The sequence below is a fragment of the Phaseolus vulgaris genome, chromosome 5, assembly GCF_051622355.1.
Source record: "Phaseolus vulgaris cultivar YP4 chromosome 5, ASM5162235v1, whole genome shotgun sequence".
Taxonomy (NCBI): Eukaryota; Viridiplantae; Streptophyta; class Magnoliopsida; order Fabales; family Fabaceae; genus Phaseolus; species Phaseolus vulgaris.
In genome coordinates, this window is record NC_143502.1 from 44,630,046 (window position 1) to 44,655,725 (window position 25,680).

The 25,680-nt window shown below is 31.5% G+C and overlaps 2 protein-coding genes across 3 annotated transcripts; one reads left to right on the forward strand and one right to left on the reverse strand.

Annotated features, from left to right (window-relative positions):
* Positions 1–8,179: 8,179 nt before the first annotated feature.
* LOC150027769 (protein NEGATIVE GRAVITROPIC RESPONSE OF ROOTS-like) lies at positions 8,180–11,752 on the reverse strand. Of its 2 annotated transcripts, XM_090302809.1 has the most exons (6): positions 11,402–11,750; positions 11,255–11,321; positions 9,024–9,592; positions 8,779–8,956; positions 8,591–8,657; positions 8,180–8,512 (listed from the first exon to the last, which is right to left on the reverse strand). In XM_090302809.1, the coding sequence occupies exons 1-5, from the start codon at positions 11,405–11,407 to the stop codon at positions 8,638–8,640; spliced, it is 840 nt and encodes a 279-aa protein (XP_090158935.1). In that variant the 5' UTR covers positions 11,408–11,750; the 3' UTR covers positions 8,180–8,512; positions 8,591–8,637. The 2 variants fall into 2 exon arrangements, with proteins under 2 accessions (XP_090158935.1, XP_090158934.1); XM_090302808.1 differs by lacking the exon at positions 8,591–8,657 and having other exon boundaries at positions 11,402–11,752.
* Positions 11,753–21,220: 9,468 nt separating this feature from the next.
* LOC150027770 (linoleate 13S-lipoxygenase 3-1, chloroplastic-like) lies at positions 21,221–25,500 on the forward strand. The gene is made up of 8 exons (XM_090302207.1): positions 21,221–21,736; positions 21,898–22,160; positions 22,566–22,806; positions 22,927–23,247; positions 23,496–23,689; positions 23,804–24,096; positions 24,192–24,458; positions 24,565–25,500. Exons 1-8 carry the CDS (start codon positions 21,385–21,387, stop codon positions 25,331–25,333), a joined length of 2,700 nt encoding a protein of 899 aa, XP_090158333.1. The 5' UTR covers positions 21,221–21,384; the 3' UTR covers positions 25,334–25,500.
* Positions 25,501–25,680: the final 180 nt, after the last annotated feature.

The following is a 25,680-nucleotide window of genomic DNA, read 5'->3' on the forward strand; positions in this document are numbered from 1 at the left end:
CATTCCGTCTATCTACTCAATTGTTGTCTTTGTGTCTATTAAGGCTATTGTAGTGAGCAGTGTTGAATCAGAGAATAGGTTTTTGTTTCGACAAGTGGAGCCAAGAGTGTACAAAGTGTTTCAGTGTGTTGTAAGGCATGGTTACAATGACGTGCTTGAAGATCCTGCAGAGTTTGAGTCGCAATTGATAAAAAATCTGAAGGCATACGTTCAGGAAGAGAACTACTTTACGGTGGAGGTGAGTGAAAGTGCAACTGAACAAACAGTAGTGGTTGAGAGTAGTGATAGGAGGGAAACACATAATTTCTCAAACACAATAATCACAAATCAATCAGCATCAACCTCATCCAACTCCATTTAAAAAATATCAACACTCCAAGATCACTAAATATAAGACACCACACGCACGCACGCACACGCACAAACAATGATTTTTTTTAAATATATAAAATCTTGAATATTTGGACAACTCATTTACATATTTGGCGATGTTCCATATCCTTATGTGCACAAAGAAAGATTCATGTTTGAACTGAAAAACAAGATATCAGGTGCATATTTGAATGAAGTGGCGAACAACCCAGACGTAAGGCGAGTGCTAGGAATCAAACTTATGTATTATGAGCTGGTGCAAGGAATTCCTCCCATATTCTCACACCTCATAGGTAGCATTCCGTCTATCTACTCAATTGTTGTCTTTGTGTCTATTAAGGCTATTGTAGTGAGCAGTGTTGAATCAGAGGATAGGTTTTTGTTTCGACAAGTGGAGCCAAGAGTGTACAAAGTGTTTCAGTGTGTTGTAAGGCATGGTTACAATGACGTGCTTGAAGATCCTGCAGAGTTTGAGTCGCAATTGATAAAAAATCTGAAGGCATACGTTCAGGAAGAGAACTACTTTACGGTGGAGGTGAGTGAAAGTGCAACTGAACAAACAGTAGTGGTTGAGAGTAGTGATAAGAGGGAAACACATAATTTCTCAAACACAATAATCACAAATCAATCAGCATCAACCTCATCCAACTCCATTTAAAAAATATCAACACTCCAAGATCACTAAATATAAGACTACACACGCACGCACGCACACGCACGCACACGCACATACAATGATTTTTTTTAAATATATAAAATCTTGAATATTTGGACAACTCATTTACATATTTGGCGATGTTCCATATCCTTATGTGCACAAAGAAAGATTCATGTTTGAACTGAAAAACAAGATATCAGGTGCATATTTGAATGAAGTGGCGAACAACCCAGACGTAAGGCGAGTGCTAGGAATCAAACTTATGTATTATGAGCTGGTGCAAGGAATTCCTCCCATATTCTCACACCTCATAGGTAGCATTCCGTCTATCTACTCAATTGTTGTCTTTGTGTCCATTAAGGCTATTCTAGTGAGCAGTGTTGAATCAGAGGATAGGTTTTTGTTTCGACAAGTGGAGCCAAGAGTGTACAAAGTGTTTCAGTGTGTTGTAAGGCATGGTTACAATGACGTGCATGAAGATCCTGTAGAGTTTGAGTCGCAATTGATAAAAAATCTGAAGGCATACGTTCAGGAAGAGAACTACTTTACGGTGGAGGTGAGTGAAAGTGCAACTGAACAAACAGTAATGGTTGAGAGTAGTGATAAGAGGGAAACACATAATTCCTCAAACACAATAATCACAAATCAATCAGCATCAACCTCATCCAACTCCATTTAAAAAATCTCAACACTCCAAGATCACTAAATATAAGACAACACACGCACGCACGCACACGCACATATAATGATTTTTTTTAAATATATAAAATCTTGAATATTTGGACAACTCATTTACATATTTGGCGATGTTCCATATCCTTATGTGCACAAAGAAAGATTCATGTTTGAACTGAAAAACAAGATATCAGGTGCATATTTGAATGAAGTGGCGAACAACCCAGACGTAAGGCGAGTGCTAGGAATCATCCTTATGTATTATGAGCTGGTGCAAGGCATTCCTCTCATATTCTCACACCTCATAGGTAACATTCTGTCTATTCACTTAATTGTTGTGTTTGTGTCCATTAAGGCTATTTCGGTGAGCAGTGTTGCATCGGAGGAGAGGTTCTTACTTCAACAAGTGGAGCCAAGAGAGTATAGAGTGTTTCGGTGTTTTGTGAGGCATGGTTATGATGACGTGTTTGAAGATCCTGCAGAGTTTGAGTTGTAATAAATACCAAATCTGAAAAGGCATACGTTCAGGAAGAGAACTACTCTACAATGGAGGTGGAGGCGGAGGTGAGTGAAAATGCAACTAAAGCAGTAGTGGTTGAGAGTAGTGATAAAAGGGAAGAACATCATTCCTCCAACAGAATAATCCCTAATCAATCAGCATTGGCCTCATCCAACTCCATTTAACAAATCTCAACACTCCAAGAACACTAAATACAAGACAACACACACGCACGCGCACTCACAATGATTTTTTTAAAATATATAAAATCTTAAATACTTGGACATCCATATTCTTATGTGCACAAAAAAGATTCATGTTTGAACTGAAAAATAAGATATCGAGTGCGCATTTAAATGAAGTGGCAAACAATGGAGACGTAAGGTGAGTGCTAGGAATCAGACTTATGTATTCTAAGCTCGGGCAAGGCTTTTTTCCTGACTGAATACTCATTAGTTTAACTTGAAATTTGTCGTGTTTTGTCCCAAATTCTGTTGAGAATCTTACATAGAATTTTAACAAAAAATCCTTCCAGAAAAACTTTTCAGAAATTTGTGCACTCCAAGGCTATCCTCTTTCCATATATTTGAAATTTGGCCCTAGTTTCTTTAATTTTTTCGAGAGCTCATATTAGATTGAAAAATTTCGAAAAAATTCACACAACTACTTTCATATGTTGTTTGAATCCAGCTAAGGAGGCACATCCAAAAAGAAAACAAAAAAGAAGATATGACGAGGAAAAGAAGGGACATTTCATTTTCGGAAAAACAAGTTTTCCAATTTTGTTCCCTCTCAGTCCGGGACTTATTGCGCCTTATCAGTTGGATGTTTTGATCTTAAACATTAACCATACATACCTTATTGTGTCTACTGGGTTCTGGTCAAGGTTTTAGCCTCAAATCTGTTCCAATGGATTTGCAAAATTTTTTTTATTCATCATTGCTAGGGCTGAAAGAAAGGTTCATCTCTGTGTGTGAAACTGTTTGATTTTTTTCCTGTCTGAATACTCATTCGTTTGACCTGAAATTTGTTGCGTTTTGTTCCAAATTCTTTTGAAAGTCCTACATAGAATTTCAACAAAAAATAATTTCGGGAAAGTTTTTCAGAAATTTTGGGCACTCCAAAGCTATCCTTTTTCCAGATTTTTGAAACTTTGTCCTAGTTTTTGCAATTTGTTTCCAGAGCTCATATTATGTTAAATAATTCGGAAAAAATTTACCCAAGTACTTTCATATGTTGTCTACATCCAGCTAAGGTGGCATGTCCAAAACCAAAGCACAAAAAGAGATATGACGAGGAATAGTCAAGACGTTTCGTTTTCGGAAAAATAAGTTTTCCAATTTTGTTTCCTCTCGATCTGGGACTTATTACGCCTTATCCCTTGGATGTTTTGATCTGAAATTTTTACCAGACATTCCTTATTGTGTCTACTAAGTTGTGGTCAAGGTTTCAGCCTCAAATTTGTTCCACACGATTTGATATAAGTTTGTTATTGATCATTGCTAGGGACCAAAATTTCTTTCGGGAGAATTTTTCAGATATTTTTGGCACTCCAATGCTATCCTCTTTCCAAATTTTTGAAATTTGGCCTTGGTTTCTGCAATTTTTTCCTGAGCTCATATTACGTTGGAAAATTCTGAAAAAAAAATCACACAAGTACTTTCATATGTTTTTTTGCATCCTGCTAAGGAGAGACGTTCAAAAACAAAACACAAAAAGAGATATGACGAGGAAAAGACAGAACATTTCAATTTCAGAAAAAACAAAATTTCCAATTTTGTTTCCTCTCGATGTAGGACTTATTACGCTTTATCCCATGGATGTTTTGATCTGAAATTTTCACCAAACCTTCCTTGTTGTGGCCAAGGTTTCAGCCTCAAATTCGTTCCACGAGATTTGCAATAAATTTTGTATTCATCATTGTCAAGGCCGGAAGGAAGGTTCGCATGTGTGTGTGAAACTGTTTGATTTTTTTCCTAGTTGAATACTCATCCGTTTGAGTTGAAATTTGTTTCATTTTTTCCCAAATTCTTTTGAGACTCTTACATAAAATTTCACCAAAAAATCATTTTGGGAAAAAATTTCAGATATTTTGGGCACTCCAAGACTATTCTCTTTCTACATTTTTTAAATTTGGCCCTAGTTTTTCCAATTTTTTTCCAGAACTCATATTACGTTGGAAAATTTTGAAACAATTCACAAAAGTACTTTCATATGTTTTTTTGCATCGAACTCAGGAGGCACATCCAAAAATAAAACACAAAAACAAATATGTTGAGGAAAAGACAGGATGTTTCGATTTTGGAAAAACAAATTTTGCAATTTTGTTTCCTCTAGGTCTGGAAAGTATTACGCCTTATCCCTTGGATGTATTGATCTGATCTTTTTACTAGACCTTCCTTATTGTGTCTACTGGGTTTTGGCCACGGATTCAGGCTCAAATTCTTTCCGCAACATTTGTAATAAATATTTTATTCATCATTGCCAGGTCCGAAAGGAAGGTTCATATTTATGTGTGAAACTGTTTGATTTTTTTCTTAACTGAATACTCATCCGTTTGACCTGAAATTTGACGCATTGTGTCCCAAATTCTACTGAGACTCCTACATAGAATTTCAACAAAAAATCCTTTTGGGACAAATTTTTAGAAATTTTGGGCACTCCAAGGCTATCCTCTTTCCAGATTTTTGAAATTTGACCCCAATTTTTGCAATTTTTTCTAGAGCTCATATTACGTTGGAAAATTCTTAAAAAGTTCACACAAGTACTTTCATATATTTTTTGCATCCAGCTAAGGAGGCACGTCCAAAAACAAAACTCAAAAAGAGATATGACGAGGAAAAGACTGAACGTTTAGATTTCAGAAAAACAAATTTTCCAACTTTGTTTCCTCTCGATGTGTGACTTATTATGCTTAATCCCTTGGATTTTTTTATATGATATTTTTACCAGACCTTCCTTATTGTGTCTATCGGGTTGTGGCCAAGGCTTCAACCTCAAATGCGTTTGACATAATTTGCAATAAATATTTTATTCATCATTACCATGACCGAAAGGAAGGTTCGCATCTGTGTGTGAAACTGTTTGATATTTTTCCTTATTGAATACTTGATAGCTGTCGTTTTGCTGTCAAATTAATATGATTCTAGCGTAGACTTGTCTAACACTAGAGAGATGATAGTATAATTGTGGTCAGATGACCCCAAGTCGTCTCCCAACGAATCCAATAGTAAAATCAGTTGATCAGGGTTTAAAATCTATCTGCAAGCAATAAAAGTTAGCAATAACAATAAAGATGAAAAGGGGGTTTGAGATAGTTGTGCAAAAAATATAAAAGAAATTAAAATAGCAAATAAAAAGCGGTTGATCCCAAGTTCTTCCACCATTGAATTCTTCACAGGTTCTCTAAAGATTAATCTTTTCTCAATCCTCCAACAGAGCTAAACCAGATTGAACATGCGCCGATCTGATTCAACTGAAACTCACTAGTAAAGCATGCGTCTACTAGTTTAATCAATACCCACTTTGTTCCATGCGTATACTCCATGGGAATGCTTACCTCCTCTCCCTTGAATCATGCGCCCACGAAATTAATTAGAACAATGCGAACTAACTAAGAAACCAAAGTTTAAGATAAGGAAGACTCTCAATCATGCGTTCAAGTACAACCTCTCACAAAAACCAGTTTTCCAGGAGATTAGACAATAAAAACAACTGCTATAGAGAATTAAAAATCGAAACTTTTATTGGAACAAAACCTCAGAACTCAATGGGGAATTACAAAAGAACCAACCAAAAAGGTTTAGCCTTCCATGCGGAGGCAAAACAAAAGAATTACTAAGAAGAAAATAAACTAAGAAAACCCTATGAAAACTCTCCCTTTTCTCCTTTATGCTTGTGTCCTTTTATAGGCTTTTCTGCTCGAAGGATCTTGAGAGAATATTGTAGTTTATATTTTGTTAACCGTTTCCAAGTTTCTATCTTTCCAGAATTCTTGTATTTTGCAGAAGATTTGCTTCCAATTCTATTTCTGAGATATTGTAGATTTTATTTTCTCTTTCTTCTCCTCAAAATTTGTTTTCTGTTTTGGTTCAAGAAGCAACTTGGACTTTTGCATATTTAGCCCATTCACAAAGGTAGATGCTTCCTCTGGATAATTTACTCTAAAAACACAAAATTAACAATAATAATAGTTAAGGCCCAAATAAACCAAATTATAAGAATATTAATTAAAACAATGAATTTATTTATTATTATAGTCCAATAATCTATGAATAAGGCTAGTGAGTGTGAATAAATATATGCTCATCAATACTCATCCATTTCACCTGAAATTTGTCACGTTGTGTCCAAAATTCTACTGATACTCCTACATGGAATTCCAACAAAATTCCTTTCGGGAAAAAATTTCAGAAATTTTGGGCACTCCGAGGCTATCCTCTTTCTAGATTTTTGAAATTTGACCCTAGTTTCTCAAATTTTTTCCAGAGCTCATATTACGTTGAAAAATTCTGAAAAAAATTCACACATGTACTTTCATATGTTTTTTTTCTTTCAAGTAAGGAGGCTCATCAAAAAACAAAACACAAAAAGTGTTATGACGAGGAGAAGTTAGGACGTTTTGATTTTGGAAAAACAAATTTTCCAATTGTGTTTCTTCTCGATCTTGGACTTATTATGCCTTATCCCTTGGATGTTTTGATCTGAAATTTTTACTAGACCTTTCTTATTGTTTCTACTGGGTTGTGGTCAAAGTTTATTCCTCAAATTCATTCCACAGTATTTGCAATAAATTTTCTATTCATCATTGCCAAAGCCGAAAGAAAGGTTTGCATTTGTGTGTGAAACTTTTTTTTTTCCTGACTGAATACTCATTTGTCACGTTGTGTCCCAAATTCTACTGATACTCCTACATGGAATTTCAACAAAAATCCTTTTGGGAAATTTTTTTAGAAATTTTGGGCACTACAAGGCTATCATCTTTCCAGATTTTTTAAATTTGGCCATAGTTTCTGCAATTTTTTTTCCAGAGCTCATATTACGTTGAATTTTTTTGAAATAATTCACACAAGTATTATCATATGTTTTTTGCATCCAGCTAAGGAGGCTCGTCTAAAAACAAAACATAAAATAAATATGACGAGGAAAAGCCATGATTTTTTTTTGCCGGAAAAACAAGTTTTCCAATTTTGTTTCCTCTCGATCTAGGACTTATTAGCCTTATTCCTTGGATGTTTTGATCTGAATCTTTTACCAAACATTTCTTATTGTGTGTATTGAGTGGTGGTCAAGGTTTGAACCTCAAATTCGTTCCACAAGATTTGCAATAAATTTTTTATTAATCATTGTCAGGCTAAAAGGAAGGTTTTTCTGTGTGTGAAACTGTTTGATTTTTTTTCCTGAGTGAATACTCTCACAAAACAAATCAATTGCAAAAAAAAAAAAAACTCCATTCAAACTAATATATCTCATTAACTCAAGGTTATACATAAAGATCAATATAATCATCACGCATATAAACCTATGTAGAGTTCAATTTCATTAACATACAATTCGTGCCTATAATATACTTCTCATTTCATCACCAAAATCTAATTAATTCAAAATCCTAATTCAATAACAACACAATGAAATCCAAAATTTTCTATTGCAGAGCTTACGCTTTTCAAGATTCCATTCTCACTGTTTTCAATTATTTCTAATGTTCGTCAAGGAATTGTTCCAAAAGATTCAGAAAAACTGAAAAAAAATCCTAACTTACTCTTGGACATTATTTGCAAAATAAACATATCATTACAAATCTAAACTAGTAGTAGAGATTCATGTATTAAACTCAAATCTCATATACAGGACCAAATACTTAGCCTATTATTTGATGGGTTTACTTTAACCCAAACCGAATATTGATTGAAATGATATTGTAGATAAGAGGCATGAGAAATATTAAAAAAAATTGTAGCATTTTGAATTAAAAGTAAAGTAAAATAGAAATTGTATTATAGTAGGAAATTATTGGCAGTGATATTAGAAGGAGAGTAGATAAGAAATGAGCATATAAAAGAGTGGGTTTGGGGTTGATAGGAGTTATGGTTTTTAGGATTAAGTATAACATGAGTTGCTCTGAATCCTCAGAAGCAACCATGAAAAAAAGAAGGAAACAAAGGGAAACGGTAATTAACTGTTAAGAAAACAGAGAGATCGACACTGGTGATCCGAGGCACTGAAAAGTGGGTGCAAGATCACAGATAAACTCTTGTAAAAAAAATGAGCTCCATTTCACGCTCCCTCCGAATGCTTCTTCATTGAATCTGAGACAAAATAAATGGTAACTTATGAGTAGTTTTCAAAGACACAACAGAAGGAGTGTCTGCTGAAGGTTATCTTACCTCACACAGACGCAAAGAAAGGGCTGTTAAAAATTGAGGTGGATTTATTAAATCTCTAAAACAATATCTGCAAGAGGAAAAAAGATTTGGTTTGTGTCTCCCAAGTTACTATTTATGTCTTCTCTTCTCTTGTTCCTCCACACATATATATATAAGATAGAAGAGTGAATATGTAGGAAGTTACTGACATTCAGAATCAGTCTTCACCCATTTACAGCCATCATCAGTTTCAGCATCAGCTTTGTCCTCTGCTTCCTCCTCCTCCTCCATCGGCATCTTCTGCCTGTCCTCCAGCCGCTTCTTCAGAGACACTGCCCGAGAACAATGCTGGGACTTTATTTTCTTCTGAAGAATCGTCCTCAAAAGCTGCATAAAAAAACGTTACATTCTATTCACACACATTTCATGCAATGCATGCAAAAGGACTACCCACCTTCTCCATTCTTGACTCCTGTAGCTGAAGGGTATCTCTGAGGCTGGGTGGTGGGGCAAATCCACTTCTACAAACGAACATCTTCTTCAGCAAAAACGAAATTGATTTCTTCCCAATTGCTTTCTTACTGTTCTTTGCACAAATCTCTTTGAATTTACCAAGTATGACACTGAGTGTCTTCTCAATGTCTTCTTCTGTTTCTTGTTTTTCTTCTTCTTCTTCTTCTTCTTCTTCTTCTTCTTCTCGTTCTTGTTTTTGTTCTTCTTCATCATTGCAAAGTACGTTGCTGATTCTCCGATCAACCTCCAAGCTTGATGGGCAATTGAGGAATCTGTCGAGAGGAAGGTGGGCGATTTCTTTCTCCACTTTGGGTTTTTGTCTCAACAGTTTAGTGAGCTCTTTTTGTAGCTTCCCGATTTCTTCAGGAGTGAAGTCAGGTATTTGCTCAGAGGAGGATGGATCCTCTGTAGCCTTCTCTTTTGCTTCATTGTTATTTCCAAATGTACCAATTGCTAGCAACCCATCAGGCCAATCGCTAAATTCTTCTCTTCCCTCTTGTTTTCCATCATCTGACCAGTTCCAAATCAAAACTTTTTTCAATTCATTCTTTTTATTTATTCCTTCACCATAACTTAAACTGAACATGCATTCAAAACTTTCTAATTCAAATTATAATGATTTTTGTTTTTGTTTTTAAAATACTCTTAATGTTTTCTTCTTACTTTGATTCTTTAGTTATTACACAATACTCAATATAATATTTAAAAGTCTATGCAAAATGGAATGGATTGAGGTGGCAAGAGGAATAATATAAGAAAAATAGTTGGATAAAGAAGATAGAATATTATAAGTGACGGAAAGAGGAATGGAAAAACTAGAGTTTATTATAAAAATAGAGTTCTTTATATAAGTTAATCACAAAATATATATTATTATAAATAATAATAGTAATAAGAAAATAGAGGTGGAACACAAATTATAGAAGTTAAGGTTACTGGCATGTGTGTAGGAGGAACAGCCAATACTGAAAAGTTAAACTAGTACTAGAATTAATGTCTTGTAGACAATGACAAGTATTCCGTATGTCCAGGTTCATTTTGTCTACTTAAATACTTTAAAATAAAACTTAATATTAGCCAATCGTAGATAAAATGTCTTTCTACAAAATTTACATAACCAAATTTCTTTTAATCTAATACTGTAGTTCAATGTAAGCATTGCATTGAAGAAATGAAAACTATATGCTTTTAGAATTATTTTAGTAATAATTTAATCCCTCTTTATTCATGTATGTATCAGGTACTAGTATAAGAAAAAAAGTGAGATTAGTTATTGAGTTATCGGGAAAAAAAATACTATACAATTTTATAATATGTAAAAAATAATTCTGATCATATATATCATTATTCTACCAATGGGAAAGTTAGTACGTACTAATCTAAGAAAAAGTATAGGGATATGGAAAATTGATCATATATGACAGCTTAGATCCTTAACTTTCCACTGAAATATCACGTTGTTTATAATTAGAATTATATCACTTTTATCGTCTCCTTTAATTGTAAAAGAATTTTTTTTACGATGTATATAAACAAAATAAGAAATAAATAAGAAATGAAATTAATTATAGGTTACATTATGTATGATTTTAATTATTTTCATTGAAACATAGCATTGGACAAAAACATATATACATGTTTACCTTTGGATCGTAATGATTTTGGGTCGATCTATGATGAAAAGGTTAAAAAATTTAAGAGGAAAGAATTGAAACAAAAATAATGAAGATCTCCTAAGCTTGCTGGGTGCATGGGTGGTTTTTTATTTTATAGATCTGATCGCACATTTCCAAAGATGATAAGTTTCTTCATAAAAGGTCAAAAGCTAAAAGTTTAATTCTGAAATACATAATTAACTCTCTTTTTTCTTCAGGCACTTTAAAAGTTAATTATAACTCAATAACCATTCTGAATATGCATCTAAAAGTATGAACAAGTTATAAAATAAGAATCTAGCTTTGGTAAAGTAAAATATGCAACACATGAAGACATATATATATACATTCCTTGGTCTCTGTCTTTCTATAGGTTTGGTTCTATTTCTGCCATGGTTAGTTTTGTTGAAAGAGAGAAGGTGGTGTGGTGTGTATTTGAGCAGGCATTATAGAAAAAAAAAAACATGCATTAACCTTGGGAGAAAGAAAAGAAAAATGAATGAAGTAGAAAACTTACAAGTATAAGTGTCTGGTTTTCTGTTATCTTGTTTTCCACCAATTTTATTTTGCATCCAGCTGAGGAACTGAGGCAAATGAGAAGAAAGATATTCATTCATCCATCCATAGAGTGTGTGTGTGGGTGAGAGAGAGAGAAAAGACCTACCTTCATTATGAGATGAATGAATGGGCTTAGAGAGAATGGTAGTGTGGAAGTAGCAGGAAGTTAGAGAAAAAAAAAAGTATATAAGGTGGTGATGGTGGTTGGAAGGTAGTGATTGGAGATGAGTGAAGTGTAAAAAGAAGTAAATATCTTAGTGGTGAGATCTTGGTATTAATTAATTGTGGGAGAGAAATGGATAATGATTATGGTGAGGAATGAATGAATGAAAAAGAGGTATGGGCAGAGGGAATAAGAAAGAAAAGGTTGAATATGGTGATTAGCATATATAAGAATAAGAACGAGTATGTGCGACATTTCAAAGGAAGAAAGAGCACCCACAGTCGCATGGGAATGTCGCTCACTCACCGGACCGATTCCTTGATTTCACCTGCTCCAATTATATTCATAAGTACATCCACTCCACTCTTTCATATTTCACATTTTTATTATAATACTCTTACTTATTACGACAAACAACAATTCTAATATCTAATTTACGAACTCACAACATCAAACCTACAATACGACAATAACAAACCAACCCAATCTTTTCCTAACAATAATTTACTATTTCCTTTTTTTTCTATCATCAAGAATACATAAAATAAAATAAAATATTTAAGAGATGTTCTGACCCTTATACAGACACTTCAGATACACTTTAGGAGTGTCTCAACCCTTATACAGAAAATAGTCAAGGCTAACATGTCCAACATCTGACCTACAAATATACTTCAAACTCTGCAAACTACCAAACCAATTCTCAATTGAAAATAATAGTAAGTCACATCAACAAAAATCATCATCTACCCTATTAGGATCCTTATAATCAGTCTTTACATAATACATAAAAATTATCCCATATTAGAATCAAAAGTTCACTTCCTTCTAGTTACACTAGTTAATACTTACGTCTTTGTAATATGTATTGATTTATAAAAGAAACAATAGTTGTATGTATTTTTTTTATAATAATACTAATAATTATCGTCTTATGCATTTATAACAACAATTACATTTTCAATTATAGTTGTATGTCACATTTATACTATTCTTTTGGGTTGTTGCTATTTTCTCTTTTCCTCATTCTTTTCCACCTTAATTTTTTTATATCATGCTTTATTCTCTTCCTTGTCTTCATCTACCTCGTTTGTTGTTATTTGTATTCTTTGGCTGTTGTTTATGTTCGTTGTTCTCTTTGGGTTGCCATCATAGTCCTTCTCTTCCATGAAGGTTCTTGCGCATTTGCTTAGTTATATATAATGTATAGCCTTGCACTACAAAGAAGTACATTATATGCAAGTTTCAACTGAAAACAATTCAAATATTTGAGACTTGAATATGAGATGAATTACTAATAGTAAAGTATATAGAAAAATATATTTTAGTTTTTACTGAGACTAAAATAATGTATCAATATTAAAATGACACATATAGGAAGATGATTATATTAATAATCATTATTATATCTTGAGCATATGATAATAATTATTAGTTAAATTGTCATTGTTTTTTAAATATATAATGATGGTTGTCGTCATCAAACATATAACTTTTAACAATAACTACATAAATAATAATGTTAAAATTATTATTAAAAAGAGGTTTTAATCATCATTAAAACTTTTTCTATTAGGATTATTCTTCTACTTTTTTTTCGTAATCATAACTTCTCCTTTTAGTTTACGGGTTTAGATAAGTATTTTTTTTTATGAGAAACAAATGGTTGTGAACAAAAGTAGTAAATAATGATTTCAATTTCAAATTAGGAAAATGGATACTAATATGTCCATATTTTTTATCACGAAAGAATGTCACACTTATTTTTTTCTAAATAAATAAAGCACTTAATCTATAATTTGATGATGTAATTTTGGTCCTTCAAAAACTTAGATTGTAAATTTATTCCTATTCTTTAAATTTAGTCATATACTGTAAATTTTTTAATGAAAACAACTAATGTGACATCTAAAAAGATAAGTATATTTCTGATTTTTATATTTTTCACAAGTTACATTACTTAAGGGTAGAATCTTCAATTTATTGTTATATTAAATCTTAACAAAAGTTTTTTTTTTATCAATAAATTGAAGCAATGAATTAATAAATAAAATTGATACATTTCAAGACTGCAGAATTTTAACAAAAGTGACACTACCTTTTTGTTGAGAAAGTTACATATCATCTTGCTAGAGAATGCTTTTGTGAGAAATTTAACTTATTTCAAAAAAATATTGTTTCCTAATTAAAATTGTTATTTAACTTATAGCATGAATGATATAGTAGAATTGATTAAAAAAGTTGTTTAGGATATAAAAGTGTTCCTCGAGATGGAGGAAATGAGGATATTGGGTTGTAAGGCATGTGGAATAGCGAATGAACGTGCATGGGGTTTGGGTTCATTCTTAACCTCAAACCAAACTTACCAATTCTGGAAAAGCTAGCACATGAAAAAAGGTAACCAAACTTACCAATTCTGGAAAGCCATGCACATGAAAAAGGTAACTTATGATTGTTTCCACTTCCTTATCCTTATCTTCTGCGCCTTTTATCTCTCATTTCTTAATTAGGCTAATCAAATTCTTCTATAACTTTTTTTTTTCCAATTCATAATATACTCAAACCTCACAAAATGGCAACCTGTAAAAGTGTTCTTTAAGAAAATTAGTTAAAAATAATAATTTTATGATTAATTTGTTTTGTTGTTTGAAAAAATCTTCTTCTCATATTTAAATATACACTAATAGTGAGATTTTGATATTTATGAATGTTTACACTAAGTAAGACAAATTACTAGTTATAAATTTCAAGTATTTATTATTATTATTATTATTATTATGACTTTAAGTTTATTGAGATAGTATTACTAGATCAATCAATGCATTTGAGGTAGTATTTGTTTTAGAGTTTGAATTTTGGAATTTGAAGGTTTCATAATGATTTTATTTTTAAAAGACACTTAGAAGGATTAAGAAAGAAATATAAATGTAAATTGTTCTTAATCTCGACTTCTAAACAATGAAAAATCTATTACATGTATCGAAACAATAATAATAATAATAATAATAATTATTATTATTATTATCGGAAACACAGGCGCTAAAACGTCTTTGCGTCTGCATTTTTTTTTTATTACTATATTTTATATTATTATGTATTCATATCTTTTAAATATCAAATATCACTAAGTAAAAATAAGATAGAAACATTTTATCTCATCATTTATGAGTTTCAACTTACTATTTTAATAGTTAAGTTGCAGTAAAAAATATATTAAACAAATTTAAATTTATAACACAATAAACATAACCAAATTTGATTTGTTATTACTAACATAAAACTAAAAAAGAGAAATATAATAATGAAAAGAAAGAAAAAGAATAAGATGAGAAACTCCGTAACAAATCTTAAGAAAATATTTATTTTCTAACCCCTTTCATCTCTCCGCAAGAATGTCGTATTCAGAATGCATTCATCATCTCCGTCTATGCCCACATCAACAATGGTGTCAAGATAACTCTGTACATGTGCAGTATTCCGCCTAAGATGAAAAGTAGAGTAAAAAAATAAAAATGATAAAAATGAGTAACATTAACAATTAAACAACCAAAAAAAGAAAACTCACTTACATAGACTAACGTGGGATGCATGCTCTTCTTCTCACTCTTATCTTGAAGAATGAATCTTTTTATCTAATGGAAGCTATGTAACACAGACACTGATACGACACGGACACGAAGATACGTAAAATCTCTAAAATGTAGGACACGAAGACACAAATCTATATATTATATAATTATGAATTATATAAATTGACAATAAAGATTTTATGTGCACAAGTATGTTCCAGATTATTTTTTGGAACAGAAAGATGTTTTTCATGACTGGTTTACAAGGATTTATTTCTTATTTTTATAATCATAATAACAATTTATACAATAAAGTTTGAATTTTTTAAAATTAATATATTTTTCCTTTTTAAAATTGTGTTAGAACCATACTAAAATTGTCAAAAATCTAATAAATACTTTTTAAATTGGACACTTCACGGATACGTGTCCTACAAGTGTCATACGAGTGTCAGTGTCCGATACGAGTATTGGACACCGACACGCCATTTAAGAGGAGTGTCCGAGCTTCATAGAATGAAAGTGATATGAACAGAATAGATAAAGTAAGAAAGAGGGAGGAGAGAAAAAAATAATAAAAATTCCAAATATAAACTCAAATTGAAAAGAAATTGTAAGTGAAAACCGAAGAAATAAAGATATATTTCAAAAAACTAAATTCAAAACTGTTTTACGTTCAAAACAGAGTTATATATATCAAAAACAGTTATGGAGATATAAATATATATAAAAAAAACAATTATGGGAGGAATTCCCATTATATATACGTATCCGCATTTTTTATTTCTATTTCTTTAGTATTTTTTTTATTTTTCAAAAACAATTTCTCTTACTAACATTAAAATGAGAAGTTAAAGATTATACAATTAAAGAGTAGTGTGTATCCGCATTTTTTATTTCTCTTTCTTTAGTATTTTTTTATTCTTCAAAAACAATTTCTCTTAATAACATTAAAATGAGAAGTTAAAGAGTATACAGTTAAAGAGTAGGTTAATAAACGTAATTAAAAGTTACATATGGTAGAGAGAATGAATGAATTTTCAAAATTTAAAATTCAAAATTATTATTTGAATTCAAAACCATCTCTCAAGATAGAAAATAATTAAATAGAATTTGAGTTTCATATTTTTTTATAATTTTTAATATTTTATTAATTATGGGTAAAAATATATGTATTTGGTAATAGTTAAAATTTATTTAAAACTACAAAATCAACTGAAAAAATAATTAAATATAATTTGAGTTTCATATTTTTTTAATAATTTTTAATATTTTATCAATTATAGGAATTAAACCAATATTTTTCATTAGGTTTATAAACAACCAATAATATATGACAATCATTTCAATACATATGACACCATTAAACAATAAACCAAAAATTCATCCTCAATTGTTTGAAAAATATTATATACAAAAGAAGAAAATGCAATGAAGAGACTCGTTTAAATTGTTCTCATCTTTCGCACCCAAATCTAATGTTCCTTTGTGTTAGAACCTTACGATTGGGGGAGTGAACGCAACAATCCTTCTCTGATTCCTCTATTTTGCTATGAATATTAACTCTCTACAATTAACAAATAAAAAACAAACAAAATATTAGTATAACATGTAAAACATAGATTTAAGAACATGATGACATACCTTCTCTACATAATGCTTTCTCTACATAATGCTCTCTGGTGAGAGAACCTATTTTGAAGGTAGTCTCTAAAATCATAACTTTATGAAAAGTTAAGATGATTTCAAAAATCGAAACCTAAAAGAAGAAAATATAGAGGAAGAGCAAAGATAAAGAAATGGTGATGAAAAAAAACTTAAAAATCAAATTGGAAGTAACTTTTCCATAAAATATGAGGAAATGAGAATATAGTTTAGTTAATGTTTTGTATGATTTCATTTAAATCCATAAAATTGTTACCAAAAAGGGTCTTATGATGACTTTCATCATATACTTTTGTCTCCTCTTGTTGAGTCCTTCTTATCCCTCTAGTCACATGTTTCAATCACAATTTCAGAAGACAAATTAGTGTTTTACAAATTGAAGTGCATATAAAGAGAATTACTTATTGTTGTGATGAAGCGCGCAACTTTTGAGTCTTTTCGTTCCCTCTAGTCACAAACTTCAATTACAATTTCATGAAACAAATGTCAAATTAGGGTTTCAGAAAGATTAATCAAAGAAATGAAAGTATGATTTTACATGAAAGTGAAAAGGAAAGAGAAAAGAAAGTGAGAAGTATGGTAAAAAAAAAATGTGTTATGTGTAGTGGAGAGAGAAAGTGGGAAGTAGGTACCTATACAGGAGAGAGAAAGTGGGAAGTAGGATACGTGCGTATGTGTAGTGGAGAATCATAAAATCTGTTTCTTAAATCAATTTTAAAATTCTACAATTTTAATAAAAAAAGAATATCAGTTTAAATCAGAAAAGTAACGTATCAAATCTCCACTCTCCTGCTAAAGTGGTCCACAAAATATTACAAATATCTTTAATTTTTTATTTAATATAAAAGAAGATCTTTAAAATTAAAAAAATTATTATTAAATAAAGATAAAATGAAAAAAAAAATTAAGAGCAGTTAAGAGGAGAATAAGAAATGACACGATGACCATAATATAATAATAAAATTAAATATTAATATAAGGATAAAATAGAAGAAAAAAAATAAGAGCAGTTAAGAGGAGAATCCCTTAATATATAGGTATAGAAGTATAAATTATTATTGTGTAAAAACATATGATTTAGTTAGAAGTGTTAAAAAATATATCATTAAATTATAAATGAGTGTTATAGAAATGGATAAAAAGAATAGAATATTATTGGTGTTTATCACCACTAACATTATTATAATAAAATATTAACACCACCCATTTTAGAATGGAGTAAAAATGGAAAAGGAATGAAAAGAAGGGAAAGTAAATGAATATGAGATTATTTAGATCGAAGAGAAGTGAGCGGGTAGGATAATTTGTAGTAGATTTTATTAATGTGATAGAATAAATTTGGTTGTATATTAATATATTTATAAAATAAATTAAAATAATTTGATGTAAAAGATAAAATTTCAAAAATATTAATTAAACTTAAAATAAATTTTAAATTCAAAATTATTTTAAAATTTTAATAAATAAACAAATAAAATTATATTTCACAATAAAAATATATTTAAATAAATCATCAAAATTTTAATAAATTATTTTTTTCATTTCTTATTTTAATATTTTTATTTTAATTATTAATTTTATAATAATAAAATATAGTTATAAATATTAAAATTATTATGTAATAAATATCAATTTAAAAATGTATAGTAAAATTATTTTTTTTTTCTTAGGAGATTAATTATTAAATATTAAAACAATTCATTTTAAAAATATTAAAATTCAAATTATTTTGTTTATTTTTATAATATTATGTATTTTAATTATTTACCATATTATAGCTTTAAAATAAATATTTTATAATATTTATTTAAACATAATCAATTATATTCAAAGATATAATTAATTATATTTAAAAAATATAATAAAATATTAACTTATTCTTCTTATGGGTTCTTATAGTTCTTCATTTGACATTTTAGGTCACCCATCTGCAAAGTCATGATTTTACCGTTATTTTTGAAAGTTATAAGGAATTAGTCATTGGTTCGTTGTCGTTGAAGCGTCGGCCAAATAGATTTTGACTTGCAGGCGTCAGGTTTGGAATCTTGAACGGTAGAATTTTATGACTTTTCATTTTAACGTCTACCTCCAACACATATTAAACTATTAATTCTATTCTTTTTCTACTTTATTAAATCAATATATGCTTTTAATTCTTTCTTCAATAAGTCTTTTATATATTCAATTTTTTTATTTTTAAATATTTTTTTTTTTACTTTTGTCTTTGATTAGAGAAAATTTCAGTTTTTAAATTTTTAAATATATTTAGCGTTAAGAAATAGTTCATAAAATATGTGATATTTGTTAGTGGATAGTAGTTGAGGTTATTTCTTAACCTAAGTTTACTAGGATTTTTTTTCAGTTGATATATTTTTCTTTATTAACACATGTTGAGGTTATTTAAAATTTTCAATTAGTTAGGGATTTTTTTTAAGTCTTTTATTTATTTATTTTTAACTAATTATTTTAATCACTATTGACTTAAAATTAGTCGATTAATAAATTCAATACTATCAATCAAAAAGTAATTTTTATCAATAATTACCACAAAAATATTTAACTAGCATATAGGTCAGAAAAATAATCTTACTAATATCCATGAGAAATTTTAATTAACATTTTTCAAAAATAACCTCGTTAGTATTGGTAAAGAATTTTTTTGACTAATATTTAAGAAATAATCCCAACCTATTTTGGAAGCAATGTTAGTTGAAAATAACTCCAAGTAACATTGACTAAACATGACCTCAACTAACATTAACAAAAACAAAATCATATTTAATACTAACTTAGAAATTGTTAATATTGACCAAAATTAAGAAATAACTTTTGATAATTGTTACTGAAAAATAATTATGTTTACCTTCAATTAGTCAAAAAATAATGTGAAGCTTGTTATAATATTATAATGTTGATTGGATTGACTATGTATTTGAGTTGAAATAAAATTGATAAGAAAAATTAAACTTGTATATCTCTGACTTTGATTCATTGGACTAAACCACCTACCACTTCTTATTCAACCATGTCAAATATTTCAAAGGAAAGTGTTTATGAAAATTAGAAGTCAAAACTTCTGAAATGTTTACAAATTGTAGAACAGGTTTCCAGCTAATTTCTGTTTAAATTCCCCAACAATTCCATTGTATAAATAAATATTTTTTTTTTGTATGGCTTTGGACCCATATGGTGGTCATTTGGATTGAGAGTAATTATTTTTCTTTTTTTCAAAACAATTATTTTATTAAATAATTAAGGGGATTATTTGATAGTAAAAAATGGAATTTAACTATTGAGGAATTAGTTGTTAATGATAGTTAGATATGAGAAATGATATGTTGGTGAGTGATATCCTACTTGAATGAATCCTAAGTCTATTGATCTTCTTTTTAATTCTATATGTGTATTATATTAACTTACATTATATTTTATTTATTTCAATTAAAAAACCAATTATAATTAAAAAAATGGAACTTTGTGAATATAGATTAGCTCATTATATGCTGCTAAAGAGCTTTGGCAGGAATTTTGTGGATGGAACAAGAAATACATGTGTAACAGTCATTAATGTTAATTATGTAACCAGCAGAGACTTTTAAGTTATTGTTGTACAATTGTTTTTTGTTTCATATATTCTTTTAATGATTTTTTTGTAATGACTTCTAAAACACCACAATGATGAATTGCCATGGTCTAGATTTCTATTATGGTAGATGATCATAATATTGAAAGCATTAGACGATGAGTGTAAAACTAAAGGATGATTAGTTAGCCCATAAGAAATGATGATGTAGTGTAATGAAAGAACTGTTTCAACAAACATCACTTTTGTCATTCTTTATTTTGAATATATATGAGGTGAAAATGAATTACAGACTGCAACAATTGGTTTAAAGATTGTTTTGTTATGCATTTTTGACACTAAGGAAAGGAAAATATTTTGTGCTCTCTCCTTTTTGCTTCAAAAGGTACCATTGAGTTCATAACTTGACTTAAAGCATTCTTCTATTTGTACCAATCATTGCTTTTATAACAAAAGTTTGATTACAGAAGTCAATAAAAATGTTAATGCTGTAGCTTGTTTTCGAAAACCTTTTTGTACTTCGCAATGTATTATGTGAATTTTATAGTAATATTTTAAAAGTCGTTTTATACATAATTAATCGATAATGTGAAAAGTTTTAAGTTGACGGTGTGTACAAATGAAGTGTTATTGTATAAAAATAGATGATGGGTTGATTTATTTAAAATTATAAAAAGGGATTCTGGAATAAAATCATAAAAAAGAAAAGAGAAGAAAGGTATCTAATGTTAAGTTTGTGAGGAGGATTGAATTCACACTCCTTACATATTTGCATCGGATATAATTAATATGAAACGTATTGAGGGACAAGAGAATAGTACTTGGGTTATAATTAAATTAAATATAAATATAATATAAAAATAGTTTTGTTTCTCATCCACGCGGAGTTTTTATTATACCTAAGAAAATGGTTTTGACTTGGTAGCCCTTTCTGGGAGAAAATATAAGGTTCAGAAAGAAAATAAATATGGAGGGAAGAACTCACCCTCATACTAAACTATTTCTTCTTTCTTCTTTCTTCTTTCTTCTTTCTTCTTCTTCTTTCTGCCCTAAACATAAAAACAAACTGAACTCAACTCTTCTTCCGTTGTGAAAAAGAAGCAGCAAACATGCCCATGGCTCTTGCAAACCAGCTCACGGGTTTGACCTCGTTTGCTTCTTCCAATTTGCTTCTTCACAGTAATCCTATGTTGCTTCCTTTCCAGAACACAAGAAGGGGTACGAGGTTCAGAAAAACAGCAAGGTTTCCTGTGGCAGCTATCAGTCAGAATTTTATGAAGACCACCCTTAGAGTGCATGCAGAGAAGGCAGTGCAATTCAAGGTCAGAGCTGTGGTAACAGTGAGGAACAAGATCAGAGAGGATTTCAGAGAAACCATGCTGAAGCATTTGGACGCCATCAGTGATAGAATAGGAACAAGAAATGTTGTTCTGGAGCTTATCAGCAACGACATTGATCCAAGTAAGCCTATCACAATTACTTCCCACCTCTCTCTGCATAAAACACGATCATAGGAACTAGTATATAAAACTATAGCACTTCTTAGAAAACTCCTTTCTTCGATCAAATATTCTTTTTCTCCCATTTAACTGCTTGGCAATCATTGAATTTGTGCTTCTTAGAAACGAAATCGCCAAAGAAGAGCAACAAAGCAGCCCTAAAGGACTGGTCCAAGAAATCCAGTGTGAAAGCAGAGAGAGTTAATTATACAACCGAATTCATTGTGGACTCGAATTTTGGAGTCCCTGGAGCTATTGCTGTGACAAACAAACACCAAAGAGAGTTCTTCTTGGAAAGTATAGTGATCGAAGGGTTTGTGAGTGGAGCAGTTCATTTTCCCTGCAACTCATGGGTACAAGGAGAGAGAATATTCTTTTCTAACAAGGTAACCAACTTGGAAAGGTCAAAGCATTTTTAATTTTAAATTGCTAGTTATATTTCTTTAATGGTAACCAGTTGAACGTGCATTCCTTTTATTATTATCCAAAATTTTCAACTTTCAATTGTAGACTCAGCTGCTTTGGTATTATTTTACATCAAAGAAAAAGTCTTCCTCAATAATCACAAGTTGCAAATCGTAAACAAGCAGCCATAGATTATTATACCCGTAGAATGAGTTTACAGAATTCTTATTGACCAATGCTGGGTTAATTTAAGCTCAACTACCGACAACATGGACGCTACCCAATTTAATACACCCACTCACTCACAGAAAGATAGAACTCGTAATTTATTGCGTACAAGTTGTTTGATATTTTATTCTGTTAATTAATCTAATTTATTTGGTCAGGCATATTTACCTTGTGACACACCTGGTGGGCTTAGAGTATTGAGGGAGAAGGAGTTGATAAGTCTTAGAGGTGATGGGAAAGGAGTTAGAAAATTGTCTGATAGAATATATGATTTCGACACATACAACGATTTGGGTAATCCAGATGCAGGAATTGAGCTTACCAGACCCATTCTTGGTGGAACCCAAAACCATCCATACCCAAGACGCTGTCGTACTGGTCGCGCCCCCACTGATACAGGTAACATCAACAACTCAATCACTATTTCTTTTCTAATTCTACATAAAATATATACTTTTCATTGTGTTGTGTTTTAACTTTTACGTACGTTGGCATAACACTGTAAATTGCGTGTTACAGATATGCATGCAGAGAGTCGTGTGGAGTTGCCACAGCCTATGTACGTACCAAGAGACGAGCAATTCGACGAGTCTAAACTGAACACATTCGTAATCAAGAGGCTCAAGGCAGTGCTGCATAACTTGATCCCTGGCCTTAAGGCTAGTCTTTCTGCTAATAACCATGACTTCAACAGATTTTCAGACTTTGACGACCTTTACAATGATGGCCAGTCCTTGCAAGATGACATTATAAAGAAAATCCCATTCTCACAAGTGGTCACAAAGATACAGCAATGCACCCAGGGACTTCTCAAGTATGACACTCCCAAAATTATTTCCAGTGAGTGTCCATTGCGTTTTCCTTCATAACTAAAGCTCCCTTTTTTACCTCTTTGCTGAAATATTTCAATTTTAGATTTCATTGGTTAGATAAGAGATATATGCCTACCCATTATAATCTGTTTAATTCTGTCTAAGATTGTTTCATTCATGCTATCGTTGATTATATTGTTTAGGATGTGGACTAATATATAATTGTTAATGTAACCAAGGTGATTAAACTAATGATCTGATGTGTTTATGATACAGAGGACAAGTTTGCCTGGCTTCGAGATGACGAATTCGCCAGGCAAGCAATAGCAGGAGTCAACCCTATTAACATTGAGCGGCTTCAAGTTTTCCCACCTGTCAGCAAACTTGACCCGGAAATTTATGGCCACCAAGAGTCTGCACTGAAAGAAGAGCATATTTTGGGACAACTTAATGGCGTGACCGTGCAAGAGGTACTCCTCAAAGTCCTCGATAAAATAACTAACAATGTTTTGTCGCCAAATTCCATGAGTTATCTTAAAACAATTGGGACCCTAACACTAAATTTTTTACTTCGAATTTGTCAGGCAATAGAGGCAAATAAGCTGTTTATGATAGATTATCACGATGTCTATGTTCCATTTGTTGACGGGATCAATGCCCTTGAAGGTAGAAAATCCTATGCTACCCGCACCATATTTTTCTTGACACCGCTTGGCACTCTGAAACCAATTGCTATAGAACTTAGCCTCGGACCAAGTTCGGGATCGAAACGCATAGTTACCCCTCCTGTGGATGCAACTACATATTGGAAGTGGCAGCTTGCCAAAGCTCATGTTTGTGCCAATGATGCTGGTGTGCACCAACTTGTTAACCATTGGTAAGCGAATCCGGAAGTGCTTCATATATTTTATTTAACTACAATTTGATTACATCTTGTTGGTTAAAAATAATTGTTTGGTAAACTGTATACAGGTTACGCACACATGCCTGCACGGAACCATTTATACTGTCTGCTCATAGACAATTAAGTGCAATGCATCCTGTTTTTAAGCTGTTGGATCCACACATGAGGTACACACTGGATATCAATGCTTTAGCTCGCCAGAAACTGATCAATGCTGATGGAATCATCGAGTCTAGTTTTACACCTGGGCGCTACTGCGCGGAGATCAGTTCTGCTGCATACAAGAACTTGTGGCGCTTTGACATGGAGGGCCTTCCCGCAGATCTCATACGCAGGTTAATTTTTTTATTTTATAAAAACTTTCATGTTATGAAAGAACACACATTTTCTGAGTTGAACGAATCTTATAAATGAATCTGATTGCATGATTCATCCCTGCAGGGGAATGGCGGTACCTGACGCAACACAACCAAATGGTGTAAAGCTGGTAATAGAAGACTACCCGTACGCTGCGGATGGGCTTATGGTGTGGTCTGCAATTGAGAACTGGGTTGGCGCCTATGTGAAGCACTACTACGGCCATCCAAGCCAGATTTGCAACGACAGGGAGCTACAAGCATGGTACTCTGAGGCAATCAATGTGGGGCATGCTGATCTAAGGCATCAAAGGTGGTGGCCGACCTTGAATAGCAGTGAGGATCTTGTGTCTATACTTACCACCTTGATTTGGACGGTGTCCGCACAGCATGCAGCTATTAATTTTGGGCAGTACCCTTACGGAGGTTATGTGCCGAATCGTCCTCCGCTGATGAGAAGATTAATCCCAGAAGACGAAGAGGAAAAAAAGAGTGAAAAAAAAGCGAATTTCATGGCAGATCCAGAAAAGTATTTCCTAAATGCCCTGCCCAGCTTGTTACAAGCTACAAAGTATATGGCCATAGTTGACACACTCTCTACACACTCACCTGACGAGGAGTATTTGGGGGAGCGGCATCAGTCATCGATATGGTCAGGTGATGCAGAGATGATCGAGGCATTCTACAGATTCTCGGGAGAAATGAGAGGGATAGAAAAGGAGATTGAGCGAAGGAACTCTGATCCAACACTCAGAAACCGGTGTGGCCCAGGGGTTTTACCTTACGAGTTACTTGCACCTACTTCTCCACCCGGCGTTACATGCAGAGGGATTCCTAATAGTGTCTCCACCTAAAAACCAAAACCAAAAACCTCACTTTTCTCATATCTAGCTTAGATCACTAATTCACGGAAACAACTTTACTGTGAATGTGATTGTAATTATGAACTTGTATCTACTGTCATATATATTCATTCCCTCAAATGAATTTTATTAAATAAATCATTTTTTAATTTCTCTGATATTCCTTCTCCCCTCCTTTCTCCGTGTTGCAATTGAGAGGTTGAAGTTATTTATAGACAAAAAAACACTATAAATTAAATCATACATACTTACGAATAATAACAATCTTCTCAATCTATTCAAATAAAAATATTTATGCGACAAATGTAGTTTTTAAATATATATGGGCAGAAATGTGA